Source organism: Lontra canadensis, unplaced genomic scaffold (assembly GCF_010015895.1).
Source record: "Lontra canadensis isolate GAN:19392208 unplaced genomic scaffold, GSC_riverotter_1.0 scaffold1, whole genome shotgun sequence".
Classification (NCBI taxonomy): domain Eukaryota; kingdom Metazoa; phylum Chordata; class Mammalia; order Carnivora; family Mustelidae; genus Lontra; species Lontra canadensis.
In genome coordinates, this window is record NW_022630995.1 from 46,326,822 (window position 1) to 46,346,530 (window position 19,709).

The 19,709-nt window shown below is 37.5% G+C and overlaps 1 protein-coding gene across 5 annotated transcripts in view; it reads right to left on the reverse strand.

Moving 5' to 3' along the window:
* Positions 1-19,709, reverse strand: part of TBC1D19 (TBC1 domain family member 19) — a 155,674-nt gene that overhangs the window by 11,742 nt on the left and 124,223 nt on the right. For all 5 annotated transcript variants that reach the window (XM_032853731.1, XM_032853725.1, XM_032853720.1 and 2 more), the window contains 4 exons: positions 19,449-19,493; positions 8,752-8,784; positions 3,221-3,330; positions 757-848 (listed from right to left, as the gene is read on the reverse strand). In XM_032853731.1, the coding sequence (XP_032709622.1) occupies positions 757-848; positions 3,221-3,330; positions 8,752-8,784; positions 19,449-19,493 (280 nt within the window). The remainder of the gene's footprint in view (positions 1-756; positions 849-3,220; positions 3,331-8,751; positions 8,785-19,448; positions 19,494-19,709) is intronic.

The window sequence follows — 19,709 nt, forward strand, 5'->3', positions numbered from 1 at the left end:
GAAATCAATACTAAACTACTGCATTTCCTATTAACTACATTTGTGATCTCAAAGAGTTAATGCTACTTTCAAATATGCCCTGCCAATAGGGGAAACTGGTTTCACAGAGGGGAAGACAGTGACAAAACATTAATAAATCATTTAGAAACTTCTGTTGCCTTAGACATTGTTATTTTAAACAAAGAGAAGGGACCAATAATATTGAAGCCCAGAGGTACCGTACCTACATGTTCACTGATAACTCATACTGAGATAAACGAACAAATATTCAAACTTCTGGAACAAGATAATCACAGTGTACAATCATTACTAGGTAACTGATACAGTTTCCTTGAACAAAAAAGCAAACTTTAACCTATATAGCTTTCATTAAGTTGTTCTCTGGTAAACTTAGCCTAAAATGACTTAATTTTAGTATTATCACATTTCTTACATAGTATTTGTGTTCAAAACTTTTTTCTCAATTTTGGCAATACCTTTCCTTTTGAATAGAAATCAGCTCATTTTGGTGATCCTTCTACCAGGCACAAAAATCCCAGCAAATAAGAATTCATTAGGATTTTGGAAGTTCTTCTGAGAATTTTTGGCACAACATAGAGCTACACTCTATTACTTGATAATCTGTGTTTTATTGGAGAAATTGTTAGTTTAATTTCCCTAAAGAATTGTTGTATCTTTACATTGTATGCTTTCAAGTGATATAATAGTACCTTCTGATGTCAATCTATTCTTTAATTAGGAGAGAAAGGCACTCACGGTTGAGCCCCAATTTCTCGTAGATGATAGAAGAGCTGAGGGAGATAGGTCTGAAGAAGAGTTTCAAACAGCAAACAGAGGGACACAATACCCTGGATATAATAAGAAAACACAAGAGAAATACATATTTTACCATTTAAAAATTAACTCTGACAATAAATTATTCAAATAGAAACGAGGAAAAAATTATCAACATATTTTTATATTGTCGAAAAGTAAAAAACAGGAAATGCTCTAATGATCTCCAATACTTTGTTTAAAGATACATTTTTCCCCCTCTTACTATTATAGGTATGCTAAGGAGCCTCCTTTTTAACACAATAGGATCCCCATATAACCTGGTGTATAATATTCAGAGAGTCCAAGGAAAACATCATTTTATAGAAAACCTGCTACTCTGTAAGCCCTGTATTATCACTTATGTCCAGCAAACCAGTTTTTTCTGGATACATTCCAGTTTCCAGGTATTTCTTTGTATTATGCCCACACCCTTTACTCTCTCCCTCCATAAGTCCCTTCCCTTTCAGCTGCCTCACCCATCCAGAAAAATATTTCCTGCTTTTTTTCACTCTTTCTTTGAAATCTATTCTCAGGGGAAGACTGACCAATGACTGTTTGAAACTTGCACCAGGAAGTTATCAAACAAGAATGCCTGATTACCTTAGTATAAAGCTCTATCTTTCTATCTATATATAAAAATCTACTTTTTATAAGGGCATCATTTGTAGAGGACAAAAAGTAACCAATTGAAGCAGATGGTTTTTCAAGTGCGTTTATTACTTGACGACTCTGAATAAAGTCTTTCTTGTACCTCAGCATTCCTCAGGGATCTTTGTGAGGAAGTCTGAATCCTCTTTGTGAGTTTCTAAGGAAAAAAAGGGCTGGCATGGTTCCAAATAGTTCAGTCTGGCTACAAGCCAGAAAAGGAGCTGACCGCCTGTAAGTCTATTCCATTGAATAAAGAAAGGGCAAGATGCAGGGCTGGCCCAACCAATTCACTGAAAAAGGACACCTCAGGGTCAGCATGGAGGTAGAGGAGGAGTATACAGGGTTGCTGGATGTCAAGCTTCAGTGCTCTGAACAAGGAAAACACTGTGGGTGTATCCTGGGCAGCCAGTTAAAAAATTTTTTTTAACTCTAAAGCATAAAATGATACAGATATGGGAGTAAGAAATCTGAGACTAAAAATAAGGTTATTAGAAAACAGAATTATTTATATATTTCTGATTACACTAGAAATTAATATAAGATAAGCACTAACTCAAGTTGTTTCAGAGAACTGGAAACCCCCCAAAGATAATGGGTGGTGCTTCATTTGTTCATTGGAGAAACCCTGGATTTCTGTTACTTGTCAACTTTTACCAGCAATGTAGGAGAGCAAAGGTGGAGACAGAGGGAGGTGGACTAGGAATACACAGGGTTAAACTGTGGGAGATAAAGAAAAGTGATTTAATTTAATAGTAGTGACAGAGTATTCTCTTCAGGGAAATCTGGTAGCCCTGATACATTCCCATTTAGTGTTTCTTCTGGAGAGTCAGCTGAGTTCACCACCGGTGGACCAGAGCAGGCCCAAAGGTGAAAAAGTATAATGAAAGTAAAATACTCTTTTTATTCAGGCTCATGGGTGGAAAAAAAGATGTGATAGAGGACCAGCCAACATAAAATAGATAAAAATGTTTGACTCCCGGGGTGCCTGAGTGGCTCAATGGGTTCAGGCCTCTGCCTTCAGCTCAGGTCATGATCCCAGGGTCCTGGGATTGAGCTCCGCATCGGGCTCTCTGCTTAGTGGGGAGCCTGCTTCCCTCTCTCTCTCTGCCTGCCTCTCTGCCTACTTGTGAACTTTGTCTGTCAAGTAAATAAATAAAATCTTAAGAAAAAAAAAAGTTCGACTCCCAGTAGGTTCCTCTTAGAGGTCAACGGAGCTATCTACTGAACACAAAGAAATTATCTAGTATGGTAACTGATAATTAGTCAAATATGAAATTGAAAAATAAGTGACAAATAAATGTTGGATTTTCATTAATAGATGACAATCACAACAATAGTAATAAAAACAGCAGTCATTTATTTACTGAACAGCCACCATGAGCCAAGTGCTACCCTGGCAGTCTATAGCCCTAGAGAAACATACTAATCTCATTTCCTAGATGAGGACATCAGCGTTCAAAGAGGGTAGGCATCCTTGCCAAAGTGAATAATAAAGACATTTTTATATGTTTTCTCAGTTAACAGACAAAAGACAATGTAAGTGCAATTGATAAACGCCCTTTTCCCTCCTAATTATCACCAAAAATATTTAAATATCAATTTCTTCTTCGCTTTAATTTCACTTATTTTGTAGAAATATGCTGCTTGACATTACAAATTAAAATTTGCTGCTTTACAATTTAACTGAGTAGGAGACTTTTCCTTAAGGAAAGGAAACAGATTAGAGTCAAATTTGATCCAATTTTTATGAACTTACAGAAGGATGAGAAGAGATGGAATGGAGTCTGAAGAAAAAACGCACATACATCTCACGGAATATCTGATACAATTTGGAAGGTTCATGGTAGAGAAAACAAAGTGGTGCAACTGAAAGAATAAAGAAATTAATCAATAACACCGCAGAACTATTACATTTTGAGAAAATAAGTTAATGAAACATGAAAGAATAAATATTTTACAGTAATATTCATTCAAAGACAAGTTTAAAATCACATATATTGTTTTTCCATGTTGAAAAGGAAATAAATACACATGTAAAAAGTTCAGTCCTTAAAAATGATAAAGAAAGGGGTAATTAAAAACTACCATAAACCCAACTTAATGGAATGACACAGTGGAATTACATATAGAGGGATATTAAAGTTCAAAGTAACTTTAAAAGACTATGTAAAGTCAAGTCTCTCTTTTTTAAACTGAAATAGTAAGAAAGTGAGACGGAGGTCATTCATTTTCACTTTGTTCCACAAAGGATGCAGAAGGTTTTTCAAAATTTTTTATTTTGGAAGTGAGGTAAGTAAAATATAAGATGATTTATGGATCCTGGATATCAACCTTTTGTCTGTACTGTCATTTGCAAATATCTTCTCCCATTCTGTGGGTTGCCTCTTTGTTTTCTTGACTGTTTCCTTTGCTGTGCAGAAGCTTTTGATTTTGATGAAGTCCCAAAAGTTTATTTTCGCTTTTGTTTCCTTTGCCTTTGGAGACGTATCTTGAAAGAAGTTGCTGTGGCTGATATCGAAGGGGTTACTGCCTACGTTCTCCTCTAGGATTCTGATGGATTCCTGCCTCACAGTGAGGCCTTTTATCCATTTTGAGTTTATCTTTGTGTACGGTGTAAGAGAATGGTCGAGTTTCATTCTCTTACATATAGCTGTCCAGTTTTCCCAGCACCATTTATTGAAGAGACTGTCTTTTTTCCACTGTATATTTTTTCCTGTTTTGTCAAAGATTATTTGACCGTAGAGTTGAGGGTCCATATCTGGGCTTTCTACTCTGTTCCACTGGTCTATGTGTCTGTTTTTATGCCAGTACCACACTGTCTTGGTGATCACAGCTTTGTAGTAAAGCTTGAAATCAGGTAGTGATTTCAAGGTAGTGATGCCGCCAGTTTTATTTTTGTTTTTCAACATTTCCTTAGCGATTCGGGGTCTCTTCTGGTTCCATACAAATTTTTGGATTATTTGCTCCAGCTCTTTGAAAAATACCGGTGGAATTTTTATCGGAATGGCATTAAAAGTATAGATTGCTCTAGGCAGTATAGACATTTTAACAACGTTTATTCTTCCGATCCAAGAGCATGGAATGGTCTTCCATCTTTTTGTGTCTTCTTCAATTTCTTTCATGAGTGTTCTGTAGTTCCTCGAGTACAGTTCCTTTACCTCTTTGGTTAGGTTTATTCCCAGGTATCTTATGGTTCTTGGTGCTATAGTAAATGGAATCGATTCTCTAATTTCCCTTTCTGTATTTTCATTGTTAGTGTATAAGAAAGCCACTGATTTCTGTACATTGACTTTGTATCCTGCCACGTTACTGAATTACTGTATGAGTTCTAGTAGTTTGGGGGTGGAGTCTTTTGGGTTTTCCATATAAAGAATCATCCAGGATCTATAAAGAACTCCTCAAACTCAACACACACAAAACAGATAATCATATCAAAAAATGGGCAGAAGATATGAACAGACACTTCTCCAATGAAGACATACAAATGGCTATCAGACACATGAAAAAATGTTCATCATCACTAGCCATCAGGGAGATTCAAATTAAAACCACATTGAGATATCACCTTACACCAGCTAGAATGGCCAAAATTAGCAAGATAGGTAACAACATGTGTTGGAGGGGATGTGGAGAAAGGGGAACGCTCTTCCACTGCTGATGGGAGTACAAGTTGGTGCAGCCACTTTGGAGAACAGTGTGGAGATTCCTCAAGAAATTAAAAATAGAACTTCCCTATGACCCTGTCATTGCACTACTGGGTATTTACCCCAAAGATAGAGATGTAGTGAAAAGAAGGGCCATCTGTACCCCCAATGTTTATAGCAGCAATGGCCACGGTCGCCAAACTGTGGAAAGAACCAAGATGCCCTTCAACGGACGGATGGATAAGGAAGATGTGGTCCATATACACTATGGAGTATTATGCCTCCATCAGAAAGGATGAATACCCAACTTTTGTAGCGACATGGATGGGACTGGAAGAGATTTGCTGAGTGAAATAAGTCAAGCAGAGAGAGTCAATTATCATATGGTTTCACTTATTTGTGGAGCATAACAAATAACATGGAGGACAAGGGGAGTTAGAGAGGAGAAGGGAGTTGGGGGAAATTGGAAGGGGAGGTGAACAATGAGAGACTATGGACTCTGAAAAACAATCTGAGGGGTTTGAAGCGGCGGCGGGTGGGAGGTTGGGGGAACCAGGTGGTGGGTATTAGAGAGGGCACGGATTGCATGGAGCACTGGGTGTGGTGCAAAAACAAGGAATACTGTTATGCTGAAAATAAAAAAAAATTTAAAAAAGATGATTTATGACTAGCATTTAGAATCACGGTCTTCAACTAATTTAATTAGAAAATAAAAATTTTGATTAACAGTTTAGAATAACTGGTCCTTGAGACTGGTGTTATCTCAACATTTGTACAAAGAAGTTTTTATAGACTTAAAATAAAACAACTCTCAGGCAGAGGATTTATTTCTCTAATGAATGTTGAATTAAGTTTTCCTTTGCACCCAATTCTTGGCAATTAAACACAGGTGAGCCAACTCAATCAGACATCCCCAAACTGAATGTCAAAAGTCCTCATCTCAGATGCTGATGTGACAACATGATTATTTTGGACTGACATGGTCATGCTTTTCATCTTTTCAAACCTTGAGAATTTTATGTAGCATGAACACATCCATAATGCAGATACATAAAACTGCATTACCTAAATATTAATTTTAAAACACAATGACTTACTGGGTAATTTTAGCTATGACATAAAATGGACAATTTAGAAATTCAGGCTCCATAATCCATCAATACCGTCCCTGGCAGTAGGCAGTTAAATTATCAGGGAAAGCAATAAGCCAACTCAACTCACTTCTTTTTGAAAAACCGAAAGGAAAAAATGATAAAAAATTTTAACTCTTACAAAAATAAAAATTCAACTATCTGGAATAAATGTCAGTGCACAGTATTATAGATGAGTAAATCATCAAAAGCTAGCATTGCAAGGGCGAGATTTCACTTTTTCTGAAGAAGAAAAGAGAGAGAAATCAATTTTAGGGGAGTAAATAAATACCTACAAAAATAAACTAATTTTATATATAAAGAAAAAAATTAAATTATATACATACACGTTTAAAAACTAACTGGCAAATCTTTCCATTTTAAAACTAACTTTAAACACTTACTCTACTATCAAAATGAATTGCTATTTGTTAAAATAGCCCAAATTAATGTATTCTACACATTTAAAAAGAGTAATTCATATTCTAGTTGCAACTACCTAAGAAAAAGCAATGTGGCATAAATACATGGCATTATTATAAATTCAAAGTGAAGCTTTGAAATTTACTTACCTTTTTAGGCATTTTTTCCCTTTAACTTTGAAAGTTATTGATATGTAAAAACCTATAATCTGAGTCTAAAGATTTTATGGATTCAGTACTCATTAATTATCATTTCCAGTGAAGGAATAAAAGAGATAATTTTAAAATCAGCACTTTTTAAACAAACATGTATAATGCAAACCTTTACAATTGGTTATTATTTAAGATACCACTACTGGTTTGTTGAATTCCCTTATAAAGCTATGAAATGGAAAAGCTTTTGTCCTTTATATGTGACATGTAAGAAATCTACATGAGCTTACTTTTTATTTATAGCACATTTCCCATTTGTTTCTTCCATAAAAATGAATTAGCTCATTATCTTTTTAATCAATTAAATATGGTATCATAGGAATTTCTTTGTGAAATCATCAAACTATATTAATTGGCATAAATGGGAGAGGGGAAGGCCAGTTTAAAAATAAAAAGTTTTGAATCAGTTTTTTAATGAGAGAAGTAGTTATATAATTATTAAGAAACACAGTAGCTAAAACTGAATTAGTAAAGTATTATGTGGAGTCCTTGAGGATGCTTGGGTGATTATTCTAATATACTAGTTCTGAATAAGCGGTGTTGCTAAGGTGTTTGTGGATGCTTAACATACATTTCTAAAATAGTATAAAGAAACTCTGTATCAAACATTTTGTATCATTTAATTCCTTAGTGAACATTAAACCTTCGCCTATTTAAGTAAGCATGGGAATAAGCAGAGACAGAGTCAATGATGTGTTTTGTTCCCTAAGAATCATTAGGTTTAAGCTTTTATAACATCATTAATATCCTCCAAATCTCTCAAGTTCACTTTTTAAAAACTGTTTACTTGAAAAATTCTTACAGTTGGAAATAAAATAGATAACAGGCTAACATTTTTATTATTAGATGTAAAACTTTATATTCTTAACCTTTTTGGGGTTTTCTATTTTAAATTCCTCACATATTTATAAAAGAGAAATGTGCTGAAAGGTGATTATAATTTTACGTATTATGTTATGAAATTTTGGTTGCTCAAGAGAAGAAAGCAGAGTGCCCTGTAATTCAAGCCTGTGATTAACACCGTCAAGGGTAGCATAATGCAATGTTCCTAGGTCTTCTGAACTCCTCCCATTGTCTGCTAGTTTTAAAAAATCTAACCTTCTGTCCTTCACCATTATTGTCTGATGCTGAACACAAAGAGGGGCTTTTACAAAGAAAAATGTTAATGTGTCACTGATTCCTTTTATAAAAGCAAAACATTAAAGTATTTCTGTTTAGTATAAAGGTGGGGAGATAGCAGGTGGGGTGACAACACTCTTCAACATGTTTATATGCAATGTGTGACAATGTAAAAATTATATCCATTGGAGTATAGAGCATTCTTCCTCTTGCTCATCTTCATTAAGCTTCTTGCATTCCTCATTCAATGACACCTGAGGCTGGAAGGCATGCATTTTTCACATGGTCCCTCGGGATGTGCAAGCCTTCAGTGAAATCTGATGTCTATGTCAGCAGTCTGGAGAAAGCATAGACTCAAACTCAGTCTTGGCCCTCCCTTCACATTCTTTCAGACCTATTATTTGTTTAAAAGACTTAGGAGAATTAATTCGGGAATTTAAGCAACCTCATTTTCCACCTATGAGAACTAAATATTAACATGTATCTCTAGTTTCCATCAGATTAGTACCTGATCAACACAGAAGCACTTTCACAGTATGTTCTGATTTTAATTCATCAAGCAATCATCATCTGAGAAATTATGAGGACACTTTACTTTTAAAATATTTAATAGGAGATATAAACAAATACTAAACTCAATGTTTAAAAATGTTCACAATAACTTGTTAAGTGGGTGGGTGATACGGTATAAAGTGTGATCTTCATGTTTAATTTTCTAAAGTGTGATAAAAAACAGTGACTATTTTAAAGCCAACTTACCATACATTGAAAATCCATGGAAAGGGATTACACCTAAAAAAAAAAAAAAGAAAAAAAAGTTTCTTTTCAATTAGTATACCCACTGAGTTATTAGGTAAACTTGAGAGGATTAAACTGAAATAGAAAGGTTTCCTATCTTTGCTTCGTTTGTTCACGAATGTTAGAAAGATTGAGTGATGGTAACCAACAGCAACAAAAATGCTTTTTAATACCTGTATAAAAACAAACTAGAAGTTTTCAAATAAAAAAGTCCAGTTAACTTTCTATTGCTAATGCTGAAAAACTAAAACTTTGAATATGTTACAAAAAGAAGACAAAAACAGAATGAAGCATATCACAGAACTAAGTTTAAGAACAAACTGTAATGGTCTCAGAAAGTCAATAGATTATGTCCTTCCTGAAACAACTTCATCCTGTATATTAGAATCCAATCTGTTAAAAAGATAAGTGGCCGGCTTATACAAACCAGCTGGGTAACCTCAGGAAAGTCACCCATTTCCTGAGTTTTAGTAACTGCTTGTCAAGCACAGGAACTAAGACTGTCTCTGAAATATCATCTAGCTCTAAAATTCTATGTTTAACAATTATGCTTAGAGCAAACACAGGAAAATTTGTGAGATCTAAGGAAAAGTGGACATAGGAGGATCTTCCAGTTTAAGATTCTTCAGCAACTTAAAGGTTTGTTGCTTCTAGAAACTGAAAAAATTCAAAACCAGATTAGGTTCTCATTACAAGTCAACATTCCTAATGTGATAGCCACCAGCTCAAATTCCAAGGAACACTTAGAATGAGGGCCCACGGGACACCTGGGTGGCTCAGGTGGTTAAGAGGCTGCCTTCAGCTCAGGTCATAATCCAGTTCCACATCAGGCTCCTTGCTCAGTGGGAAGCCTGCTTCTCCCTCTGCCTGCTGCTTCCCCTGCTTGTGCACGCTCTCTCTCTCTGACAAATAAATAAAATCTTTAAAAAAAAAGGCTGAGAGCTGAGGGCCCACCCACCATCTTTCTTCAAGTCTTTCTCTCTGCTTATATCTTTGGTTGAGCATCTTTTTTCTTCTTATGAATGACTATCTTTCCCTACCTTCCCTCTCAGCTACTTAATTTTGTTTCTTTTACTAATTATAGGCTTTTAGCAAATAATAAAAAAGTCTGTCTTTTCTAACTTTTCTAATAAAAATAAAATAAAATAAAATAAAAACAAAATAAAACTGTTGATGTCTGAAAATAAACTGAGAGGAAAATGAGTTAATAGTAGACATATTTTGATGCTTTACAGAAATGTAAGTACATATTACATCTTTCTAAATACTACATCTCAAAGCAAATGGATATTATACAAAATCCCTATATTCTTACTGCAAAGACCCTTTTTCTTTCCTCTGTTAAACTACTGCAGCAACATTCGAACAAGCAGGGAAAGGTAGTCAGAAATGGAGGTGGTACTATTATTATTATTTTCATATTCTACAAATAGGTATTAAGGATCTGCTAAGGATAGGAGTACCCTAGTCCAGACAAGATACTTTTTTTTTTTTTTTTTTTTAAAGATTTTATTTATTTATTTGTCAGAGACAGAGGGAGAGAGAGTGAGCAAGCACAGGCAGACAGAGAGGCAGGCAGAGGCAGAGGGAGAAGCAGGCTCCCCGTGGAGCAAGGAGCCCGATGTGGGACTCGATCCCAGGACGCTGGGATCATGACCTGAGCCGAAGGCAGCCGCTTAACCAACTGAGCCACCCAGGCGTCCCCAGACAAGATACTTTTAATTAGGAAGCTTATACTGAGTGAATTCATGAACTGCCAGGCAACAAAAAGGGATGCATATATTAAGACGACTTGTGGCCAATTGCACTTCCCCCACATTTTCCCCAAGTTCTGCAATCTACAGCTGCTTTATAAGCAGTTAGGTTATAAACTCTTTGAGGCAAGGGGCACAATTCATACTGTGTATTTTATCTTCAGCACCCAGCACAGTATCTTCTGGAAATGAGATATAAATTGATGGAAATTTGAGGATTTATAATCAGGTCTTTTAAATAAGATATTAAAATACAACAGAGAACCAAAATAATGGTTGCCAGGGCAAGAGAGTAGGGAGGGGGACAGGCAAATGGGCAAAGGGGAGTCGGGGAAACAGGTTTCCAGTTACGGAATGAGTAAGTTATGGAGACAAAAGGCACAGTATAGGGAATACAGTCAGTGGTACTGAAGTAGTGCTCTACAGTGACAGGCGTCGCTGTACTTGTGGGTGAGCACAGCATAATGTGTAGACCTATCCAATCAGCATGTTGGCCACCTGAAACTAATGTAACATTGTGTGTCAATGATATACAAATAAAAAAATTAAAAAGTGAAAAAACATTAAGGTGTAAGATTCATTTACGAATAAGTAACTAACATGTAGGATAAGATGCTCTCAAAAACTCAGTGTTGAAATTAGAAATGGCCAATGAAGTCATACAGACATGAGTATGAATTCTATGTGACTCCAGGCAAGTTACTGACAGCATCTGAGTCTCTATTTTCAGTTTTGAAAATGGAGATAAACAAGACCAACTTCACCAAGTTGTATAAAGCACATGTGAGTTAATGTCCTTAAAGTGCAAGAGTCCAGTATTTAGGACACAGCAGATGCTCCACAACTGTAGCTATTTTACGCTTTCAGAAGGGACAGCACCACTTTTAAGTATCAGCTTAAATCTAAGAAAATCTTTTTTTGGTGAGTATTAGGTAAGATTAACCAGGGCTTACGATTCCAAAAAAAAAGGGTGCATGGTCTGCTCTGTTGAGGAAGGACAAAGTGAAATTCTGGCCAACAAAAGTAGAAGGCATAAGAAGCAGTGATGAATCCATTAACACTCTCGGGCACGTATCGCCTAAAACATTTCTTTGATCTCAGAGGTTGTCATGTTCTTGGGTCAGTTTTCCAAAATCCTTTCCTTTGCCTCTCATCACTTCAGCCTTTCAAGGGTCAAGTTTCATACACGTGGCCATCATCCAAGAGTGTACTTCTAACAGGCGTCAGGATGCTTGGGACACCATCTCTTCTCTGGCCTTAGAGTTCTGCAAGTCTGCCATAACTGATTATTTTAAGATACTAGGCTTTGTCTATCTAAAGAAAGTCTAAAGTATGAACTGCCTGTCCCATTCAATAGGGAATAACTTTATAAAGTAATGGTTTCAGGGGCATTTGACATAGCTCAGAATGGTAAGCATGGTCAACAAAAATAAGATATAAATAGTAAATATGACTCAGAAAATACACCAAATATTAACATGCTTTGCACTTACTAAATATTTTCTCTTCATTTCCTTACTGTCTCTGTTAATACTCAGCATTTATAGTTGTGTCACAGATCTCACCTCTGACTCAATTTGATATCATTCCAAAGTTTTACACTCCTTCATTTGGGATTACTTAGTACAGTTTATTGAATTCATTTCTGGAAATAAAAATTTCCCTTGGTTATCCTCATTCTACACATAGGCAACAGGTAAAAGTAGGCATTAGGACAATGGTTACATTGTTTTCTAGCTGTTTCTGTCATTTTTCTGAATTAGAACTTCAGAATATGACCTTGTTACTTTATTTCAGTAATTAAAACTTCCCAAATACTGGAACACAACCATATTTAAAGATCAATCTAAAAATCATATTTTAAATACAATTTTCATTAGGTTTTCGATTTATGGCTCAAGTTACACATCAAATAAATTTTGGATTATGAGATGTTTTTATTTAATTCATAAAGATGACAAAGTACATTGCTATTTATAGACTTGACACTTGTAAGGGGATTTTTAAAAAGATCTTATTTATTTGACAGAGACCACAAGCAGGCAGAGAGTTAGGCAGAGAGAGAGAGGGGGAAGCAGGCTTCCCGCCGAGCAGAGAGCCCGATGCAGGGCTCCATCCCAGGCCCCTGAGATCATGACCCAAGCCTAAGGCAGAGGCTCAACCCACTGAGCCACCCAGGCGCCCCAACACTTGTAAGAGGATTTAAAATGACATATTTTCACTATGTCTTCTAAGAGCCTTTCCTAATCTTTGTTTTGAGGGGCTATCCTGTGTACTACAGAATGTTTAACCATATCCCTGGCCTCTACTCCTGAGATACTGGTAAAACCCCTCTTTCCTCTGACTCTGACAACCAAAAATGTCCACAGACATTGGCCAATGTTTCCTGGGGGTTGGAAGGCGGGGCATGGAATTACCCTTGGTTGATAACCACTGATTGAGAGTCCCCAAACTCCTCTGCTTAATGTTCACTAGCAACTAATTATTTTCTCTTTTCTTGTAGGAAACAAATGGTATTAGTGAATTGTAGTGTCTGTTTACCGAAGTCTCAAAAATCTATATGTATTTCTCTTGTTAAGTCTTGTCCCTTTGCTTCTATTTTTGTTCTCCATATTCTTCAATATTCACTCCCTCATTCATTTGCTCTCTCATTCAACGATGTCTACTGAGCAATGAGTGACTTTATGATATGCACGATTCTTGGTGCTAGATATGTTGGTCCTCAAAAGGTCTGTGTTCTCTTGGAGTTTACATTAGAGTGATACTTCTATTCCACACAGTAGGTAGGATGATTTCAGAATTGGAGAAGAGATATCACTGAGAATAGTAGAGTAGGGAACTCCAAAACTCTGTCCTTCTGTAAGGTGATGGCTAGAACTGTTAGATCAGTTTTTTTTGAGTTCTGGAATCAATAATAATAATAAACCTCACAATCAAGGAAATGCTTAAAAAAAGAAAGAGCAGCTGAATTTTGGAAAGAGAGCACTGTGGTATTTTAATTTATCTGTCTATCATCACCCACTGTCCAGTTTGGAGGCAATTGTGAAGATATAGCTCCCCATGTTCCTGAGGCAGTTTGCTGGTCCCAGAGTGGACAATATGGATCTTGAATCAAAAAACTGTGGTTGTGTACCTTGACCTGTCTAGTAGCTACCTGAGGGACTGGGCTGAAGTGGCCTACCCATCATCAAAAGCCTATAAGTGCAATTATACTCGCTACAGCTCCCTGGGGCAGCAAGAACAGATGGGGCAAGCCATAGACAGACCGGCAACCCTGGGAAGGAAGAGGCTAGGGAAGGAAGAGGCTGGAAAAAGCTCCTCTCTATTCAGGGGAATCTAGAAAGGACCTAAGAAGCACTTCAGCTTTCACTTCTGCCAGACTCCTGCACTCTGTGCAGGGAGGAAGTACAGGCTAAGGTGGAACCACAAATGGCCTGGCCTTGAAAGAATACCTCAACACAGAGCCAGTCTACAAAGCCTGGGGTAATTTTTTTTCTATTTGGTTTCAGATGTTTAAGGAAATCTCTATCAAATTATCAGCTCACCACTAAGCTAATGGAACAGAGACTTCAGTGGGCATTCCCTACAAAAAACACAATCCTGACAAAAGCAGTTTAGAAAAGTCACTAAACAAATAACTAGTGCGCAACAAACAACAAGAGATTCTGGGGAGGGGAGACAATCCGATTCCTAGTTACCACACTATAATAGTCAAGAGATCTAGTTATCAACAAAAAAGTTACCAGGTGTGCAAAGAAATAAGAAAGTATGGCCTAAGGGGATCAAGAGTACACTTAAATCATGACGAACACTGAGTAAGGTACGGAAGTGCTGAACCACCATATTGTACACCTGAACTAATACAACACTGTATGTTAACTAACTGGAATTAAAATTTTTTAAAAAAGGATAGCTCATTCATAGGAAACAAGGAATTAACAGAAATAGTCTCTGAGGAATCAGCCCAGACACTGGACTGACCAGACAAAATTTTCGATCAATTGTCTCCCTAGCTGACCTGGTCCCTAAGTCTCCTACCTCACCTTGTACCAGGTTATGTTTTGCTCACTGTCACCAGTCCCACGGGCCATCTTGTTCTTCAAAGCATTGGGTACATGTCTGTCATAGGCCCTTCACCAGGCTGTATATTCCTTCTGGAATGTTCTGCCTCTTTGCACAGCCCACTCTGCATATTCTGGTCACTGTTCATATTCTACCTCCTCAGAAGCACTTTTCTGATCACCTGACCTAAAATAGCCATGCCCGCCACTATCAATTTTTGTTCCCCTTTATTGTTCATGTCCTCTCTGAAATTATTTTCATTAGCTATTTATTTACTTATTTATTGGTTGTCTCCCTCAATAGAATGTAAGCTCCTTGATAGCAGGTGCTTCAGGTTATTACTGCAGCTCACCCAGCTAGAACAGAAGAGAAAGCCAGAGCAGGACTAAAGTATTAAATGAATAAAGTTATATAAAGTGAACAAAAAATAAAAACGATAAGTTTATGTAATTCCTGTGAAGAGTCTCCTCAGCTCAGAAATTATGCTCACCAGTTGTTCAGTGAATCTACTACAGAAAAGCCTGTCCACTAACAAGGCCTCAAATGAGGAGAGAGGGTAATGTCCAATGCCACTATGGCCTGTCATTTCAACCCTACGAAAGGTGATACGGGGAGGGAGGTGCCCCTGGGTAAGCACCTGCCTGATCAGGGACGGAGAGTGTGTCAGTGGGCTGTAGGCAAGCCTCTCTGTGTGGACCCCTGAGACCAAGAAAGCCAGGCCAATTCTGATGGCAGTGGTGGTAGAGGTGTCCTTAAGATTTTATACTTTTAATTTTCCAGATTTTATCTATTTACTATTTGAGAGAGAGAGAACATGCAGAGAGGAGAGGCAGAGCGAGGGGAAGAAGCAGGCTCTCTGCTGAGGAGGGAGTTTGATTCGGGGTTCGATCCCAGGACCCCGAGATCACGACTTGAGCCAAAGGCGGACACTTAACCAACTGAGCCAAACAGGCACCCCAGAGGTATCCTTAAGATTTTAAAGTATTCTTATCTTTGGCAGAAGAGAGTGAGTAATATAAAATGTTGCTTTGTATTGCCTTGAGTAAAGAATAAAGGGACAGCACACTAACTACTCTTTGTCTCTTCTTATTCTGCAACTTCAGACTCATTGCCCAGAGAGGAGAGTTCTCTTTGATTCTGGTAACATTCTAAAATAACCTGAAAGAAGAAATAATTCTGAAGAATTAAGTTTACGGAAAGCTGTGGGTTTACCCTATTTAGCAACAAACTATTTTTATTCTGAATGAATATCTTCCTAGAACCTATTATATACATCTAATTTTTCAATATATTTCAATATATTAGCCCCTTCCTTTTCTTCTGAAAGACACTCTAGCGTACACAGTAACATTTCCAGAGGCAAAAGGGCATGGTGATGGAGAACACTGCAGTCAAAGAGCTTTGGGTTCAAAGCCTGGCTTTGAACCTCACCAGCTGGACAAGTTGACATGCTATGCCTCAGCTTCTTTATCTACAAATAGGGATAATATTAATGCATGCATCCAAAGGTACCTGCTCTGTAAGCATTCAGTGAATGAACATAAGCAATGTGCTTAGCACCCTGCCTGGTACACAGTGCTGCTTGGAGAACACTGGCAGCTGCCACTGTGGCTACTCTTAACTGTTATTACAGCAATATTTTTCCTTGGTGTCTTGAGTTCCTAATAAAAGTCTTAAATTATGATAGTATGCTACACCCCCAGTGAGACCTTTTAAAAAGCTTTTACATAAAATGGTCCCAGCCTGATTTTCTGGAGTGCTCTTATGTGCTGGTTTATCGTTTTTCTATTTTCCTTTGTGAAGCCTCTGATTTTCATTTTTACTGTTGCTAGTCATCTTTCCTATCTTTATCGGCCCCTTTCCATGCTTCTAGTTTTGCAGGGGACCATAAACACTGCTAAACCAAGCTTGTTAGGCATGTGTGTGAAGTAAAAGCTAATATATATTTTTTAAGATTTATTTATTTATTTGAGGGAGTACAAGTATAAGCAAGCGAGGGAAGGGGGGGGAGAGGGAGAGAAACCCCAGCTCAGAGCTCAATACAGGACTCAATCTCACAACCCTGAGATCATGACCTGAGCTGAAACTGAGAGTTGGACACTTAACCGACTATGTTCTAAACTAAGTTGAAAAGCTCTCCTAGGAATGGAGAGAGGAAGAACTTGACTCCATGGACACTTCTTTGGGCTCTTCAGAGGTATTTTTCCTTTGATTTCCTGATTCTTGGATAAACATAAAAAGTTGTCTGAAAATTAGGTCTCTGAGGAGTCAGAGGTATAACATAAATAAAAGTTAAAATTAAAAATCCTCTAATTTATTTCAGTTAAATACTCATTAAACCCCTGTGATGACTAGATGCTGGGGGAACAAAAATTAATATGGCCTTATACCTCAAGGGTCTTGCAATCTAGAAAGGAAGATAAAGCATAAACAAATAATGTCAAGATAATATAATAAGAGTTATGAAAGATTTTTACACTGGATACTATGGGAGCTTAAAGAAAGTGTCCTTAACCTAACCTGGGGATGTGGGGAAAGCTTCTGGAAAAGGATTGTGCCTGAGGTGAGCCCTGAGAGCAGGTAAAGAAAGGTTTCTCCATACATGAGAATGGAGAGGTAATGAGGCAGGAAGCAGCACGGTGCTCTGACAGAGTGCACAGGGCTGCGTGTGTGTATGTGTGTGTGTGTAGCTAATCATTTGATATTGCTATCATAAAAGAAAAGTGAGATAGGAAAAGGGGAGATACAAAGCTAGGAGTCAGACTGAGTAGAGGCCTGAGTCAAAAGAGGTCCTTGAATGCCAGGCTGTGAGGCTTGGACATTACTTATAAAGAGATGGTAAGCCTGAAGAAAACTTTAAGGAGAAAAATGGCAATTTTCAGATTTTCCTTTTAGATGTAAAACTCAGACAGCACTGTGAACAGTAAAGCAAAGCTAGAAAAGGCTGGAAAAAGACAGACCAGTGAGGTGTCTATTAAAATTAATAAGCTAGAGACGGTAAAGCCTGGTTGAGGACAAAGCAGCAGTTACGGTGAAGAAGAGAGAAGGGAGAGGTCCCAGACGCCTTTTAAAGATGAAATGGGATGGCTCTGGTGACTTATTAGATGAGGGGATGCAAGACTGAGAGGAGTGAAGGATGACTACCTGGCATTTGGCCTTGAAGGACTGGTTAGATGAGAGTACAACGAACAGAGAGAGAAAAAGCACAGTTTTGTTTTGTTCTTAATTTCATCTTGTTTTTGCCTTTTTTTTTTTTGGAATAGTGGGTAGAGGAAGATAAATGAATGAGTTCGTGTTGAGATATGTTAAGCTTGAGTTAATTATTTTAGAGGTCAGAATTGAAGATGTAAATTTCAGAGTAATGAACAGACAGAACCAAGAAAGCGGGTAAAAAAGCCTGAGGAAAACGTGTGAAAAGAAGAGCAGCAGAATCGGGGTGCGATGGGCCATGGGAGAACACCGGTCCTTCAATTAAGAGGGGCAGAGGAGGATGGCTGGGGGAAGAACCTGAGAGGTCACACTGACAGATGCGTGGAGAGATCAGTGCTGTGAATGCCAAGTATGACTTTCACATGGAGAGGTTGACAAAGAAGCGAAATACACCAGTAGCAACTGTATTTTTTGAGCACTGGCTACTTATTAGTCACTGTGCCCTTTTTATAGATCGAGTCTCTTCTAATCCATGTGCTATCGATGATGCATCTGAAGCTCGGCAAAGTCATATAACTTATCCAAGGTCACAGGGTGAGCTGGCAGAACTGGGATCTGAACCCACATCTGTTGGATTGTAAAGTCCATTTTCTTAACTCTACTGGGGTCGACTTTTTCAGGATGCAACTTAAAATTATCAGAAAGAAGAATGTTCTATATTGCTTTTCCGAAAAGCAGATCTTAAGAAATGTCCAATAATCTCAAAGGAATACTTAATATCTAATGAGGTCATTACACATTTGATCAGTTTATACAGTCAAAATAGATTATCTTAGTGATATATTTCTTCAAAAATTTTTAAAGATTTTATTATTTGACAGAGAGAGTGTGAGAGAACATAGGCAGGGGAGGGGCAGAGGGAGAGGCAGAAGCAGGACCCCACTGAGCAGAAAGCTTGAGGTAGGTTTTGATCCCAGGACCCTGAGATCATGACTTGAGCAGAAGGCAGATGCTTAACTGACTGAGCCACCCAGGTGCCTCTTCAAAATCTTTTTATTTCATAAATACCACACTTGTAAAATTATGAGAATAACAAAGTTTAACACCAGGCAATGCACTCAAGTGATTTGAGCACTGTTGCAGGGAAATCAAAAGGAAGGCCCTGGGCCTGGGTGCCTCAGTTGGTGAAACATCTGTCTTCGGCTCAGGTCATGATCCTGGAGTTCTAGGGTCAAGCCTACATAGGGCTCCCTGCTCATTGGGGAGTCTGCTTCTTCCTCTGCCTGCCACCCCCCCTGCTTGTGCTCTCTGTGTCAAATAAGTAAATGAAATCTTAAAAAAAAAAAAAAAAAAAAAAAAAGGAAGGCCCTGGATGGACCCAGGCAGTGTCCTGCAGAAGAAAATGAAGCACCCTAGACCTAAGTCTGATCAGCTTTCTCATAAACATCATTACTGGTTTCAAGGAAAGCCAGAGAGGGTGTGCACAGATTAGCACAAACCTACCACAAACATGGGAAAATTCGCTAAAATAGATATTCTTTTTTTCTTTTCCTTTTTTTCTAAAATAGATATTCTATAAAAGGTTTACTTTAGATAATAAATTATCCATCTCAACATAGACAAGGTCACATTTGTTACAAAAGTTGCAATTTTCCTATTTCCCACTAGAGGAAGCAATGGTATTACTCTTACCATTTGGTGGATAAAAGACTGCATATTCTTCTAGTCCTAGTTTTCCTGTAAGAAAAACCATAGAAGGTTCAATATGATTAAAATAAATCTTTAAAAAACAACTAATTTTGTGGATGTACTCATAATGGTGTTTTGAAAACTACTAGAGTACCAGCTCCTTTGACTTCGTTTCAGGATATGGAATTAATTTGAAAATCTACCAGCTAATCTTTTGATATTAGCAAATCTTTTCCTCAAAGTCAACAGTATAAACTCAAGTAT